The sequence below is a fragment of the Carassius gibelio genome, chromosome A13 (genome assembly GCF_023724105.1).
Source record: "Carassius gibelio isolate Cgi1373 ecotype wild population from Czech Republic chromosome A13, carGib1.2-hapl.c, whole genome shotgun sequence".
Classification (NCBI taxonomy): domain Eukaryota; kingdom Metazoa; phylum Chordata; class Actinopteri; order Cypriniformes; family Cyprinidae; genus Carassius; species Carassius gibelio.
In genome coordinates, this window is record NC_068383.1 from 17,371,477 (window position 1) to 17,388,216 (window position 16,740).

The window sequence follows — 16,740 nt, forward strand, 5'->3', positions numbered from 1 at the left end:
TTATTATTTTCAACTTTTCAATGACGGTCAAGATTTTTAGTGGAATATATAGGCAAAAGTGTATATCTTTGGTATGGTAATTAGCAATTTGTCTAGCTTTACTGCACTTTAGCTAATGTAAATTAATATGAACTCAAAAAGATGCAAGCAAAATAATTATTAATACATTTGAAAATAGTTTTGGATGGATTTTTGCCTGCCAGTGTGTATTTATATATATATATATTTATATTTTATAGACTGTACATACATTTCAGGCTCCTCGAGAACAATAAGTGTTTATCGCCACACTTATTTCATACTCTCTGCCAATAACCTAAATGGGAAAGTAATATACTTGAAGAGCATTAGGGAGGGGAGATTGTGAGATTTGAATATTATTATGAATATTATGATTAATGGCCACAAGATGGAGACTTAACCTTCACTTTATCTCTGCCAATTAGTCACAAGTTCTCATGTCTATATCATGGCCACGGAGGTCACATGACTTCTCTGTTTGTTTGAGGAATCTGATGTTTTTGTTCGATATACTTGTCTGATCAAATTAACAACTGTAAAATACATTTTATAATGTTATGCATACATAATTTTTTTTATTATTATTACTGCTCCATGTGTGTTTAAAGTGTGTGTCTTTGTTTACTACTCACTGCTGTGTGTGTGCACTTGGATGGGTGAAATGCAAAGCCCAAATTTTGAGTACTGATCACCATACTTGGCCACACGTCACGTCTTTTTCTTTCCTTTTAACACAGTACTCTCTGAAATCAGTATGCCATGTTCAGGTATAAATGCTATCCCTATTTATAAATCCCTATTTTATAAATCTAATTGCCTTGTTCTTTAGGTTTATATTTGTACTGCCCAATAATTATTCCATTTTCTAAAATGTCTCGCTCAATATCCAAGCACAGCATGACCCCTAACTGCTTTCCTGGCCATTATTAGACTGCTGATAGATGAGTTTCTGTTTCTTTTATGAGGCAAGGGGTGAGAAACCGAATTGTCCACATCTGGGAAACGGCAGTCTGTCACACACACTGTTAAGTGTGTTTCAGTGGATAGGATTGCTCGTGGCAGGAGTCCCTCGAGGACCCGTTTTGATGTGCTCTGATGGTTTCCCATAGCAACCGACTGGCCAGTGAACAGCTACATATGGAGTGTGTGTGAGAGTTGAGGAAATGTGTTCCGTTCACACTTAAACTCTGACACACAGTGCTGCACGATTATCACTGGTGCTTCTTTTTGCACGGCAGATGTGTGAAGAGAAATTAATGAATGCATCTCATTTCTTTTTTTCTACATCAAAGTGAGCCATTGTGTCTCTGCGTCTCGGTTTGTGGCTTTCAAACAAAGACGACTGAATTGATCAAACATGCAAAGAAACATCAAAGCGTCTCCTGCATAATTAAATGTGTTGTTTTTAAATTTAACTTTAGAATGTTTCATTGTCTTATTCATAAAGAAAGTCTCTTTCAATGTTGTCAGTTCAGTGCATCAAGCCTTTTTACTTGTGAATTCACTCATGTTTATTTGGGCGCATGATAGATGACGTCATTTCTGCACCACAAGCAGAACGAAACCGAATTGGAAACAGTATGTATGTAAGATTGGAATGGGAAAAAATTGTTTTTGTTGTTGTTTTCGAACAGGTTTCCGAAACACTTGCCTACTGTTCAAATGTTCATTAACCTGGTTCAACCAGAAGGCATTATGTATAGCTAAAAAAGTTTTGGGAGTGAATGCAGCTGCAAATGTTCAATTCAAGTGTGTACAGACTACAGGAGTCGCTCCTGAATCATCTGGGTGTAAACAATAAACATGCAAGTTTGCTAACAGATTATCTTATTTGTCTATTTGTGAGTGAAGTAATGTTAGCAACCAGAGGCATCAAGAAGCTTTTCTTTTCATTTAGCTGCTCTTTTTATATAGCATTCTCACTTTGGACAGTAATGGATAACCATTGGACCACAGGGCTTGTAGAGAGAAACAAGTGGTTGTCAAAATTTGGGAATAAGTCAAGACACGTACCTCATTCAATGTAATTTGCCAGCAGTGTTCAGAGTGAAGGAAGACCCACATCGACGAGCTGTCAAGTGTCCAAAAGAGAGAGAAGCACTTCTGCATTAACAACTAGTTGTTCAGTTCAGTTCCGTACACAGCACTGAGGTTTAAATTCAACGTGGTTGTAGTACCAGTATTTTCAGTATTTGTTAATTTTTTTTTATCTTAGAATGCAATTGTCCCTCTCATAAATAACCTAATTTAATGTGTGCAGAAAAAGATTAAGCAGTCAAAAGAGGAGTGACTCTGGATTAAGTTCCATTGTGAACATAATATTTTATTGTTACTACACATGTGTTTGTATGTTAAGAAGCGAATGCTTTTACGGACACCTAAAAGCAAAAGAGCAAACAGAAACAGAATGTGATTTTCTTTGCATTACAGTAATGTGGTGAAGTCTAGCCTGCCCAAGCTTTACTATAATTGTCTCTGGGTGTATCTGGCTTTGCATGTGTGGGATTCCTGCTCCTGGAATGTGCAGTCACAGTAAGCTTTCATTTCTTTGATATCAGATCAGCATGACAGAATCAGATGATAGAGCGCTACAATTACAGCTGCACCTTTGAAAACACATTTGGCATTCGCTACAGCATATGCTGCATACATTGACGGCCCAGATACCGTCGACTAACTTGTTACTATCAGATCATATACATCAAAGGCTTCATCTGTATGGCTGACACCCTCTTCCGTCAATTATTTTCTTGTTAGCGAGGCTTAAACCTGATGGGGAGTGGCTTAATTATAACACCCTCTACATTGTGCACAATTACTGGCAGTAGCAACCTTAGTTTAGTATGTAGAATGAAGAGTCTGTCGTACTCCCAACGACAGATTGCCATCTACACCATGTTAATAGGAATTAGACATGGCATTTTGTGTTACCTAAAGTACCATCAGGAAGTCTGCCCTCGCTTTGTCCCCTCAGCAGGGTTTCATATTAAAGCTCACGTTGCTGGACAAGCGAGTGCTTTGTAATCTTAGAAAAGGTGGCGGGTTTAAGGCATTTGGCTGCAGCTATTTTAATCTGAAGGCTGGAGCGTTAAGTCAGATGCACGATAGAGAAGTAGAAGGGCCTCCCCAAGGGCTAGCCGGTTACACGAGTAGGTCTCAGGAGATAGCAAGGATATGTGCATGCAAATCAGCACCAGTCTCTTTTTTTTAGCATGATCGTTTATTTTTAAATGCCAAACTGAATCAGAAGTGTGTCGTAGAGCTTCACCTAACGCCTCTTCTTTCTTTCTATCTCTATCTCATGTCATTCACCCTACATTCCCTTCATGGGTGAAAATCTCCATGACGACCCATCTCCAGTCTCTTTCGCCCTCTCTCTCTCTCTCTCTCTCTCTCTCTCTCTTTCTAGTGTGCGTCATGAAGATGAAAAGTGCCTAATCCCTTGGTGGAACTCAGTCTAACAGACACACATGCAGAATCCCTGCTTTTGGGAAGACGTCACACACAGGCGCATCACTCTCTCCGTGTGAGCGCGGCTTTACAGCGGGAAGTGGTGGATGGAGAAGGAAAGAGAGAGAGAGGGAGGGTGGCGATAAACACTTATTGTTCTCGAGGAGCCTGAACTGGAGGTGTGGCATCTGCCGGGCGTTGTCGTGGAGACAGAGTCCTGGCTGTTCCCTCTTCCTCTTAGCTGATCACTCAGACGCTGATCACTCAGACGCTGATCCTTATGGCATCTAGAACAGCAGCCACAGGTAACCAGCAGCACGCATTGAGCACATAAGCCTACCTTTGGCATGAGGTGTGTGTGTGTGTGTTTGTGATAGAGTGAAGACTATTTAAACTGTAGTGCATGGAGCTGAAGGTAAAAGAAGGTGCTTTAAAGTGTGTGCTTGTTTGAGTTGCTCAGCATATGGCAGGTGAGAACGGATCAGAGGTGTGTATGTGTGTGTATTGTGACTCATAAAGAGGAAAGTGGTGATGTATTCTGCCAGGGGTTTCATCGAGACCTGCTGCAAATTTTCACAGCCCGCTCCTGCTGCGCTTTAGTGGAGAGGTGGGAAAAAGAGAGAGACACAGGAGTGAGGGAGACATCACTGCGATATTTCATCAGCGCGGTGCACGTAAGTGTGTCACTAGTTCACTTTGTCTGTGACGGACGGTCAGGTGTGGTTAATACGCTCGGTCGTAGCGGAGCTCCTTCGGCAGACGGCAGCCACTGCGATTCTGCCTTCAACGCTTCCGATCTCACGCTCTGATAGACTAGAAGGGCTCCGGACAGTGATGGATGCTGTTCATAGGTAAAGAGCGAAAAGTGTGGATTTCAGGGGGTGGAGAAGGACAGGTTTGGGGCTGTCAGACACAATAAGAAGACCTGCCTTCAGAAAAGACACGCAGAGCTTTTGACTGACTGAATAAGTAAGTAACTTAAAAGGAAATAGTGTGTCAGGGTGTGATTCACCCATTTGCATTTTCATCTCATCAAAGTGTGTCGTCACATGTGGCAAGAGCACGATTATTTGATTTAAATCACATTAAGACAAAACAAACTCAGCGGATCTCCAGGATATGCAATTCCATTTTCACATCCATTAGGGGCTGAAGGAAGAGGGGAAAAAAAGAGGGATTGAGAAAATGGACCGGGCAAATTGATACGAGGCTATTTATGTGTATAGCGAGGTGAGCTTCTGTTGTATTGTAGGAATGATGCAGGGAACATTGGGTAATCTGTTTCCTTTTTAAAAAAAAATTGTTAATGTAACTTTCTGAACTTGCTGTGAATTAGTACATCTATCAATGAGTGCGTAGGCTGTAACTGGACATCTGAGTACATGCTATTTTTGAAAGTGTGAATTGGTGTTGTTTTGAGGAAAAGTTTTAATAGGCTTATATTCCACATAAGGAAGGAAATTATAATTGACCCTACGATCATGTTGCTGTCTACACCCTAGCATCTGCTGATGTATTATCCTTTATGTTCGACCCGATTAAATCACAGCGTCTCATCACCCCCCAGAGAAACAGCAATTCTTTACATTCAGAAAAAAATGTGTTCCACCTCTTTAATGTTTTAGCTCCTAATCAGGCTCTAGGAGAAATGTTCTCTAATGTGGTATATTACACAGTAATTACCATGTAATTATTATGTAACAAACGTAGCACAAATTTCACAGTGTTTAATAGGTTTAATCTCTTCTTTATTCTTCTCATAAGCTACACCAACAGGTCTGCTTCTGATGTTATGAATTTTTTCTTTTTTTTTAAGCAAAGTAAACTGGTTTTCCTAGATTTGTGCTGACATATTTCAAGAAAGGAAAGCCTCCAGACTGCTTTTACAGAAATTCACAAATGCTTTTGAATTCACAAATGAATGGACTTTTAAATGATTGCTCGGTGAATTAAGTCAGTTTTATAAGTAAACTCTGAAGACATAACATTCTGCTACTGTTTAAAATGCTTTCAAAAGGCATGCAGGAATGCATTTACATTAACATGAATACATTTTTTCTTGTATACTTTTTGTACACTGTGTCTTGCCATAAGTGACTTATAAGAATGTGCATATATAGTTTTTTTTTTTTTAATTCCTCTTCAGTAGGATGCAAAAGATATGAATCAGGAATAAAGCCAGAGTGGCAATTTAGAAAGTGGCAACAAAGAGAGTGCCACTGAAAATATAGTGCCGCATGAAGCAATGGTTATTAGATCTAGATTTAGTTAGTAGATGTGGTTAATAATGAGTGTATTTATTTTCTTTGATCTTTCTTATTTTACTTTTTTATTTGACAGTTTATTGGGTTTTTATTTTTGCACTGCTTATTTGCTATAGTTTACATGGGCTAAACGGAGGTTTGGTCTTGAGCTGGTTTACTGTTTTGCTTTAATTGTTTCACCATTTATCCTAATCCTAGTCAATCGCTTTGATTTTTCGATTAAAAGCAGTTCACTTCCCCATAGTCTTGGCAGGCTCAGACAGGACACGACTGTGTTTGTTGTGTTACAGCATGGTTGCAAACAAGTAAATAGCCAACTAGCTACAAACAGCAAACTAAGAGGAAAGGCGTTTCTAGATGCAGAATAATACGCACCTCTCCCTGTAGTGAAACGCAGCTTAGCCACAGCAAACTAGCACAGATGTACTAAGACACTGAAGTAAATGAGAACTAGTGGCAAGTAATATAAACCCTACTTCCCCTGGGGATTTATAAATCACAAATCTGTTTCTCCAGAGCCAAGCTTAATAAGTCTGACAGTTTAGCTGGCTTCATTAAGGAATTTTGAAGGATGCCAACAGGGTTACAAATTAGACAGGCTAGTGTTAACAATCTGCAGTATATGCCAAGTGCATGTGGGGAGGACATGCAGCATATTTACTGAAGTGAATCCGATTTTACCTGGAGTTTTTTAAGTCTGTGTTCTCTGTCACTCCACAATCAGTCCAGTACAAGCATAATGCAGTTGCATGTATTCACCAGCACCACATATTAAACACTGTGAATAGACAAGTAGCAGTCAGAATGAAATGGAATCTGTTAAAATATCGTTGGAAACCATATATTATTGTTTCCCTGGTTTCCCCACTAGGGGTTTTTCTAACCTTAAAGTGAAGATGGAAAACGGGAAAACCTGGAATGTGGTTGGATTGGAATGATTACAAATGCTTTGTTTGAGTGGAACGAGATTAGATATTAAGATACAAGATTGGGCTAATTTGAGTTTCTTTCATCAAATATTACAGCACAGGGCCAGCTGACCTAAATATTTGCAACCTGTCTCACCGGAGATTTTATCACTGTATATTTTGCTGGGACAGTAATTTTATGAGAGCGTCTAAGCCTCACAGAGAACATGCTAAACCAACTAATATTCATAATTAGATGGATTCATTATACTGTCATAAGTATGACATGAAGAAAAAAGTTCCTGCTCTGAATCCTGTCTGACTAAGCAAGTGTTTTTGCTTTTTTAATTAGGCTTCCTTTCAAAGTGCCTGTTTCTCTGCTTCAACTCCTCTGGCCCTGATGGCCTCCAGGAGCTTCCTGAGCGGAGACAGCACACTAGCAGAAATTCCTTTTTTCCTAAATTTATTCCCTCCGTTGATGCTATGAGTCATCTTTTAATATAGTTTTTTGATTAACTCCTTTCTTCACTATTTCTAAAGAAAGGATTTTTTTTTCATATCCAAGAGTGGCCAGTTCCAGCGTATTTGTGTCTGAATGAACTCTAACAAGGATTCTCTGTGGTTCATCCTTACATCTGCATGCTGTTCACATCCTCGGTGCCATGGACTGCTAGGAAAATTCTTGCTGTTTTTGTTAATATATTTGTTTCTTTGACTGTTGTTGCTTAACACAATGCTGCATGGGAGAATGAGGTCATATATTTGCTCCTCCAGCTCACTTGTTTGCTTGTTTGGGGGCAAACAGCTCTCAAAGAGCTGAAATCCTGATAACTATCTCAGTAATCTGCATTATGTGCATGCATTAGCATATATCAGGCAACAAACTAAATATGCATGTGGATGGATGTGTGGCTGTGTCAGTCATGTCTGTATGTGAGATTTTGGCAGTTCTGTCAAGTTGCTGTGACACTTGTGCAGCCATTGCCAAAGTGATTTCACTTAGTGTATCACTCCACTTATTTTAAATTGCTTGACCAGTGCCTTCCATTAAGCATGTTATGGTTATTTAGAAAACAGACTTGGTGAAACAATGATATTTTTAGGGGAATATGTGTTTGTTTTTTCCACTTGTATGTGGATCAACTCATGCATTTTGTTGGTGGCAGTGGTTGTTGCACATTATCCATCATTATCCATCCAAGGGCCAAGATTTTACGCCAGAGCTGGTTGTATAATGGTAATGCACCCTATGGAATCAGAAACATACTTTCCTGAAAGCACAGGTTCTTAGAGCAGCTGACATAATCTTGATTCCGTTCCCTGAATATGCCAAGCAAGGATAGATGCTCAGTCTCACCTCCAAGAGGAAAATGTCTTCATGAGTGTGAACACCACCAAAATCCTCACGAAGAAGATGTTTTGTATTTGTCAACTTATACCAGGTGGTGGTATTTGCTTTTTTTTATATATATATATTTCACTTCCATTTTTTTCACTTCCAAACTTTCTTTGGGGTATGGCTAGTTCAATTCAAATTAAACACAATTTTGCACATCCCTCTTTCTAAATGACCTTTTCTTAATTCCTATATCACCAGCTTCTGTTTTTATATCTGTGGATTCTTTTTTTCTTCTGTGTCAACTATTTTCTCATGCCTTACATAATATCGGTGTTCTCTCTGAGGGTGTTTTGAACTTTTTTTTAAATTATTATATTATTTACCTAGTATTGTTATTTTCTAATAGTTTCACATTACAGAATCTGTTAAATGATTTTTTTTAGAACAGACAAATCATGTATGGAAATGAACAAATAAAAAAACAAGAAAAAGAAGTTTATTTTAACCCCAATAAGTGTCATTTTTTAACAAAAAGGAAATACCGTCAAAAGTATTTTTTACTGTTGAAAAATCCCATGAACATATCATGGGTCTTGAGTTATGACATGGGGCAGGGTGCAAACACCTAGCAACCACACATTTCCTAGCAACACCATAGCAACCGCCCAGAATGCCATGCTATCAAAGCAGTGGCTTTTGCATGAGTAAAAACCGCACACATTTTCTGCATGAAATGTAAAGTGTAGCTCTCTGTTGTGATTGAAAATAATTATGCATAATTATTAAGTGATTAGATTACCTTTTAGATTAGAAGGAGAATAATTATAAAATAATAAAAAGAGAGAAAGGAAAAAGCTACGCAGCACCTAAGTAAAACTTTCATACGTGCTTAGAATTGAGGTCCTGTGTGTGGGAGGATGTGTGTGTTCATGTTTAAGGGTTAGTGTCTTGGTGGTAGATGTTGCCTGCAGGGTTAATTAGCATTGCAGAAGCAATGTCTGGAGGCAGTCGGCTCATCAAATCTCGCCTTTTCTCCATCTCTCGTATCCCTTTGTGTTTTTGTGTGTATTTGTTTGTGTACACTCAGAATATTGTGTATGCAGAAGAGAAATCAACAAGAAAGCATAAATGATGCTTCCACTAGTACACAGTATGGCGTGATGAGCACACACACAGACAAATGCCAACGGGGGGAGAAAACCTGTTGGACAAATAAACGTGACTGCACACACATTAATGTTATTACCCAGGCGCACAGGTGGAAAGATGAATCAGTATGCCTGATTTCTTTGTCTCATTGTTTTTCAAATTACCTCTTATATTCTTTTTACCAGCTGTTACTACAAGTTTGGATTATTATTATCTTTTTTTTTTTTTTTGGTTTTCTCTTCCCTTACATAATATCTGTTCCCTCTGAGGGCGTTTTAAGCGTCTCTCTTCAAGACATACATTGTATTTTTATTTTCTGATAGTTTAGAGATTATAAGCTGTTAAGGACAAGGTGGATAGAGTAATCAGAACTAATTCTCCTGCTGAACATTTGTGACAGTGAAGACTTTATGGTGTGTACATGTAGATCTATTTGGGTGTTTGACATTATGTGAAAAAAAAACATTATTATGTGTTTTGATCTATTATGTATTTTCATAACAAAAAAAAGTTGATGAATTTTGAAACAATATCTTGAAAGCAGGCTAACCAATAGCCATATAATGTTTATACAGTATACATTATATCATAATCAAAATAAATTATATTTATTAAATATTTATTCTTACATTTCATAAAATGAACCGTTTTCAAAGACATTTAATTATTCAAATTTGTACATTTAATTCAGTTACTTTTTGCAATTTCTGAGTAAAAATTGTTTATTTGTGTGTGTGTGTGTACATATATACACACACTCCAAAAATTTGTGTAGAAACAATTTTTACTAGAAAAACTTGAATAGTATTTTCTTGTAAACTTACTCAATAGTCTAAAATAATATATTACTTTATTACAATTATCTTTAGATTATTACTATATTGTACATATAGTATTATACTGATTACAATTTTATAAAAAAAAGGGGAATACTTCTGCTAATCAACCAAGTGGACAGGGCTATTTATCTTAAAATGGCAAATACTGAGTAAATATTGAGCTACAAATGATCATTGCGTGTATAAACATTTACGTGTTTGTATTTTACACTTATTAGTGTCCAAGTTAAAATACTGTCATTTGAAGAACAAATGCTGACAGCTTGACAAATGCACCCTAAATTAAGGCATCAGCAGCTGAGCCCAGACACCCTACTGAATGTGTACTGAATGTCCGTTAAACATAAACACATCGCATCAGCGCCACCAGCGAGACAGCCACACACACATGTACACAAACACACATACACACATAAACACACATTTATACTAAGAAGCTGACAGCATGCAAACATGCAGGAAATACTGTATTCCTCCATACTTCCTTCTCATGGGGGAAACGGCCATCCTAATAGCACAGAAACTCAAATGAGTGTAGCCAAGCACTCTGGCAAAATCATTTGGGTATTATTAAAGTATTCAGTGGATTCTCACCTGAGCTCCAGGGATATAAAACATTCAGAGATAAGGGTTTGACTGACGGCTCGGTTGCCATGGGTGCAGAGGGGTTTCAGTCTTGTGCAATGTGAGAGACGTGTGAAGAAGTGAATGTTTAATAACGCAGAGATCAATAGCAGGAGTCAATAGAGCTCCACTGGGCTGGATCAGAGCATCGTAGAGATACAAGGCCTACAGCATGCTTTCTGAAAGCGACACGCTGGGAACACACACAGCCCGTGGCACCTACATTTAGACACCTCTGTATGAAATGATCACCAGATGTAGTTCAAGCTTGCGCTGTAGTGCTGAATTAAACATGAGATCCGAAGACCCCGAAGGATCAAGGTCAGCACGTATGCGCTCTCTACCGTTTGCAAGATGATAGATTTACATATGCATGTTTGATTCGGCTTTCACAAACAGTCCCAACACCAAACTTGAGCTTTTTCCCATTCGGTCTCAACGCTCAGACACACGCACCCGGTGGGAGATGGGACACTGCGCTCTCAATGGCTGTGGTGGTTTCACTCACTGAAAAATGGATGAGACTAAAATTAGATAAACTAAAATTGGACGAAGTTAATCTGCAGAATGTCCTCAAAGTAAGAGAAACCGCAGGCTTCACAATCGCTGTCTGTAGAAGCGAGACGCTGATGTGGACCAGTGAGACAGACACCGGATTGTTTTCCACAGCTCACCTGCAATGTATGAGGAAATGCTCTGATCTTTACTTTGATATGCTAGAAGGGGGACAGAGAAGGTTATTTGATATCTCATATCTCATATCTCACACTCTCGGGAAAAAGATACAAAAGCTGTCACTTGGGCGGTACCCTTTTAAAGGTACACCTTTTTACCTGATTTACCCCTAAAGGGTGCATATTAGTAGCTAAATGGTACATAGACTATTAGTACCTTCTGAAAGATGACAAACTTGGTACCAATTTTTCTGATAGTTTAAGGATTTCAGAATTTGTTCCCTATGTGTAAGTGATGATCACTCAGCGTGGTAAAGCTCGGCTGCCTTATCTGTGGGTTGAAGAAAGAGCGACAGATTGCTTTTGTGAGATAAAGATTTTGGGAAAATCTACAAAGAATCTGCTCAACGCAGTTGACAACATATTCTCTCGAATAATGGCTTATCTCCATTCCCAGAAAGAGGACTTTATAATGATTAATTGATAAACTTTGCCTTCGAAATGCATCTCTGATCCAGGTACCTTTACCAACAATTACATCAATGGCCATGCTCTCCCCTGCTGCTGATACTGTCATGAGTTCGGCTGCGATGAATTGAATTATTAACTCATTAAAACTTAATCAACTTCTCCTGTCAGTGAGCTGCTCCCCGTAATGAACCACAGGCTTAGCGCTGCCCCCTGATGTTCCACCCAGACACGTCCTCCGTCTTCATTCTGACACTCACGCTGGCAGGCAAACATTTGACGTGTTGCATCGCGACACACCTGATGGAGCTGTGAATGAACCTGAGCGCGGTCAAGGTTGAGAAATGCTTTTCTTGAACAAGCAAGGACGTTTGCAGTCGCACTCCTTGAAAAGCAGTGCATATGTGGCAACATATTTTGTGCATACATTGATATTGATTTGAAAGGAAGGCTCTTATTAATCAACATTCGAATGAAGCAACCTGTGCTCCTCATGCGGGTTCATTTAGGCCAGTGTGAGGTGAAATAGACTTTTAAAGAATTTGCACCTTGACTTTTGTCTTGGCGATTTTAACAAATTCCTGTATTTAACTGTGAAGTCTCAATGCATTAGGTAGATTTTTAGATGTGATTAAACATTAGGTTTCTATAAACAAGTATGGAAAAATGTTGTAAAATTGCACCGTAGATTATTATTGCTGTAGTGAAGCCTTATGTCTAAATTATACATCAGAAGAAAGCTAGGCACAAGGTTTATTCCGTGCATGCAGGTCAATCTGCAGCTATATCGGTTATGAGAGCCTCCATGGTGGCTTACCAGTTCACTGCCCCATTTTTCAGCCCAAGATTATGACCATTTCTCTTTATGGTCATTTTCGAGCAATAATGGAAACAGATGCCTTTATAAATCTATTCTATTAATAATTAATTGAGAATTTGTGCATGTAACCTTTCCCCAAATAATGCTCTTTGACAATTCTGTTTTCAATGCAATTACTACACTCATGTCTCTTTCATTATAATGAGAAATGCATCATCTTTCAGTATGCAACAGTGTGTCAAAGTGAGTGTTTAATTGAAATATAAAAAAAAAACATCCCAAAAGTGAGAAACATACTGGATAGAGGTTTTTATAATCAGAGCTGCTGGATTGGTCTGGGGATGTTGTAAAATGTAATTATCCATTCTAAATCCAACTTCAGCTTTTACTATGGAGGCATTCATTTTTAAATACAAGACTAAATGGCGGTAGTTTAGATGCAGGTTTAAATGATGCATTCTCACACAAAATGTAAAAATGTAAAAGCTCCCCTGCCGTTGATTCTTATCTGTGGTGCTGTCTGTTCAATTTTCATATTGTCTGAAATAAGGGGTGTATTAAACCCATTTCATGTTGGTAGGAAATTCAATAAATAGATAATAATAGATAAGATAGTAAGTACCCAAGCTAAATTGTCATTATATAAAAATACACAATTAAATAAAAATCCCCTTTTTGGTTCTAATATTGTTGTGCCTTTTTCTGATTTGATATCGTATGCCTATTTTATCATCTGTGTACTCTCCCTCATCTCAATAAACATAAAACATTTAGACAGACATAAAGTCAGTCCTCGTATCTAATCTAAAGTACACATTTGTGATCCGAGTCTAACAGACCTGTGGAATGCCTGCCTTTTGCTTTCCTCCATTATTGATTTTGATTGGCAAAGCAGGACTTGCACCAAGGGAGCATGGGGTTTCCATGGTTATGGCATGTTTGGAGATGTCTTTCTGAAAGCAGGTTCTGTGTGTGTGTGTGTGTGTGTGTGTGTGTGTGTGAGAGACAGAGACAGAGAAAGAGACGATCGATGCACCACAGGGTTCCTATCAGCTAGAATCAGGAGAGGTCTTGCACGGAGGAGGTGTTGGGAAATTGGGATGGAAAAAAGGACATGATGTGCATTATAGGGGTCATGCTGTATATATACTTTACTGTCTAACATATTTGTAAACAAAAAAAATTTAAAATATTTTTTAGATTTTCATCTATGTATATTATAAAAGATTGTGTCACTATGTCAATTGTTCTCAACCAAGAAAAGAGAAAAATGTGTATGTTAACTGAAATCCTCACAAAACTTTTGCGTTCACTTGCAAAGATAATTGCTTTTATTTATTACTTACTTCCGTGTTTAAAAATAAGGTGGATACCAAAGCCTATAATTTTAATTTAAAATGATCTTGTAGAATGACCTGTTTTGTGCAATGACCTATAGTCTCAGAGTATATAGAAACCTATAGAAAACAGCGTTTTGCATGTTTGCATTACTTTGCTAACCATGCAGCCATCTCTCTCAACTACTGTATATCATATTTCTCTGTCTCTGTTTTTTCTCTGTAGGTGGCCATGCTGTTCTCTGCGTTCTCTTGTGCTCTGGGGCTCTCCCTTCTGCCACTCCTCCTGTTTCAGTGCCCCGCCCACGCCTGCCCTGCCCGCTGTGAGTGCTCTGTGCCCACGCGTTCTGTGTCATGCCATCGCAGGCGGTTAGCACAGGTGCCTGAAGGCATCCCTATAGAGACAAGGGCATTGGACCTCAGTAAAAACCGGCTGCGCATTGTGACGCCACAGAACTTCTCCTCACTGCTGTTGCTGGAGGAGCTGGACCTCAGCAACAACTTGTTGTCATCTGTTGAACCTGGCAGCTTCCGCGCTCAGCCGCGGCTACGCTCGCTCCGACTGCGCAGCAACCAACTGACTCTGCTGCCGCGCGGAGCGCTGGCTGGCCTCAGCGAGCTTACCCTGCTGGATGTCAGTCAAAACCGTCTTGTTATTCTGCTGGACTATGGTTTTGAGGAGCAGCGGAGGCTGAGGGTACTAGAGTTGAGTGATAATGAGCTAGTGTTCATCGCCCCACGGGCCTTCAGTGGCCTGGCATCCCTGCGCTCTCTGACGCTGCAACGATGCAACTTGAGCACAGTGCCCACACATGCTCTTGCGCATCTCCATGGTCTAACCAGCCTGCGGATGAGGGACTTAGGCATAGAAGAGCTTCAGGCACATGCCTTCAAGGGTCTACCACGCCTGAAACATCTGGAAGTGGACCGTTGGCCATTGTTAGAAGGGTTTCCGACCTCTGCTTTGCAGGGGCTGAACCTCAGCACACTGTCCATTACCCACACCAACTTGACGTCCGTACCAGTGGTGACACAGCTGCCGTATCTAACTCATCTCAACCTGTCTTACAGCCGTATACGTGTCCTGCCAGCAGGGTGGTTGCGAGGAATGGAGCGGCTGGAGGTTGTACGTGTGCGACAGTCTAACCTGCTCAGTGTGGAACCTCAAGCCTTGCAAGGAGCCACCTCGCTCCGCCTTCTTGACCTTTGCTACAACCGTCTCTCCACGCTGGAGAGAAGTGTTTTTCCTGCTTCTGAGGCCCTGCAGACTCTTCTAATTGGCCAGAACCCATTAGTGTGCGACTGTCGTCTACGCTGGATCCTGGAGAGGACTCCACCTTTGCTGTACGGCGATGTTCAACCTGAATGTAGTGCTCCTGCACCCTTGGCTGGGAAGCCTCTTGGCTACCTGGTGGAATCTCAAATCTCTCGTTACGTTATCTGCACCAAACCCAGGGTTGTCTCCATGGCAACTTACCCGGCACAGGTGGAAGAGGGACAGAGAGCTTGGCTATATTGTAGTGCAGAGGGGGCTCCACCTCCCTCTGTGTCATGGCTTACACCGCATAGGCGACACATTACCACAAAGAGTACAGGACGAATGGTGGTCCACACCAATGGGTCACTAGAGTTCCGCATGGCAGAGTCTCAGGATAGCGGCATGTACGTGTGTGTGGCATCAAACCCAGCAGGCAATGCCACTCTCTCTGTCACGCTTGCTATTAAAAGCTTGGGAATCAGGGACAGAGCCCTTTACACCAACCGCAGCTTTCTTTTTGACTCTGACTACAACAGTTCCCTAATTAATGGCACAGAGGAGTACACCATCAGGGTGGTTCTGGACTTCACCACCATCCTGGTCTCCACAGCAATGGGCTGCCTCAGCTTCCTGGGTGTCGTCTTGTTCTGTTTCTTGTTGTTGTTTGCATGGAGCCGTGGCAAAGGAAAGCACAGAGGTGGCGTGGACATCCAATATGTCCCACGAAAGCGGAAAGGTGCAAACTCAGAACTTACAGAAACAAGTGGGCCCAGAAGAGTCAACATGAAGATGATCTAAATTTTTATACTGCCGAGGAATTCATGGGTTGCATGGTTGCGTATGTGTGTTTGTTGGACTTTGTGAGTCTTTGGGTAGATGTGCTGCAAAAGATGAAAAGGATGTATTTAAACATGAGATTGTATATGTGGTATCCCAATGACAAAAAGAAAGAAAAAGAAAAACGGCAAACTATATAATGTGCATCTTCTGCGATGCTTTGTCTGTAGAAAGCATTATTTGGACAGTGCAGAAGTCCGAGTTGTTGTATATATTTCATATTTGTGGGAAAGAATGGTATATTTCTCATATGTATACGTATATACGTGTGTATATATATATATATATATATATATATATATATATATATATATATATATATATATATATATATATATATATATATATATATAGATACATTACAATTACCTTTCAAAACGCTGCAAAAACTAATGTTGTCTTCCCCAATAAGCAAATTATCTACTGGAAAAAGCCTCGGCAGTGCTGTGTTGTGAAGTGTTTGGTTTTGCTCAGAATTCCTGTTCTCTTGGGACATCCTCTTATTAGCAGAACCTCCAGGGAAACCGGAGAGTTTCCTGCCATTTTGTTGTAAAGATGTTAAAATGCAAGAAGCCGTTTGACATGGTGGGTTCCAGGGGCTGTATTTGTGACTCAGTGGAAGTCTGTTGAACTGTGTGGAAATGTTATTTTCTTTTCTTATGTTCTGTCAAATGCTGCTCAAATGGTTTTACATACTAAATATCTGGTTATATTTTCAGAAGAAAATAAATATAAATTGTACAGCTTGATAA

The 16,740-nt window shown here is 39.8% G+C and overlaps 1 protein-coding gene across 2 annotated transcripts; it reads left to right on the forward strand.

Annotated features, from left to right (window-relative positions):
* Positions 1 to 3,051: 3,051 nt before the first annotated feature.
* LOC128026635 (leucine-rich repeat and immunoglobulin-like domain-containing nogo receptor-interacting protein 2) lies at positions 3,052 to 16,740 on the forward strand. Of its 2 annotated transcripts, none has more exons than XM_052613883.1 (2): positions 3,052 to 3,776; positions 14,120 to 16,740. In XM_052613883.1, exon 2 carries the CDS (start codon positions 14,126 to 14,128, stop codon positions 15,947 to 15,949), a length of 1,824 nt encoding a protein of 607 aa, XP_052469843.1. In that variant the 5' UTR covers positions 3,052 to 3,776; positions 14,120 to 14,125; the 3' UTR covers positions 15,950 to 16,740. The 2 variants fall into 2 exon arrangements, with proteins under 2 accessions (XP_052469843.1, XP_052469844.1); XM_052613884.1 differs by lacking the exon at positions 3,052 to 3,776 and adding an exon at positions 4,123 to 4,440.

Excerpts from the sequence above, each read along its gene's own strand:
- LOC128026635 (XM_052613883.1), top strand. The coding sequence starts at position 14,126 with ATGCTGTTCTCTGCGTTCTCTTGTGCTCTGGGGCTCTCCCTTCTGCCA.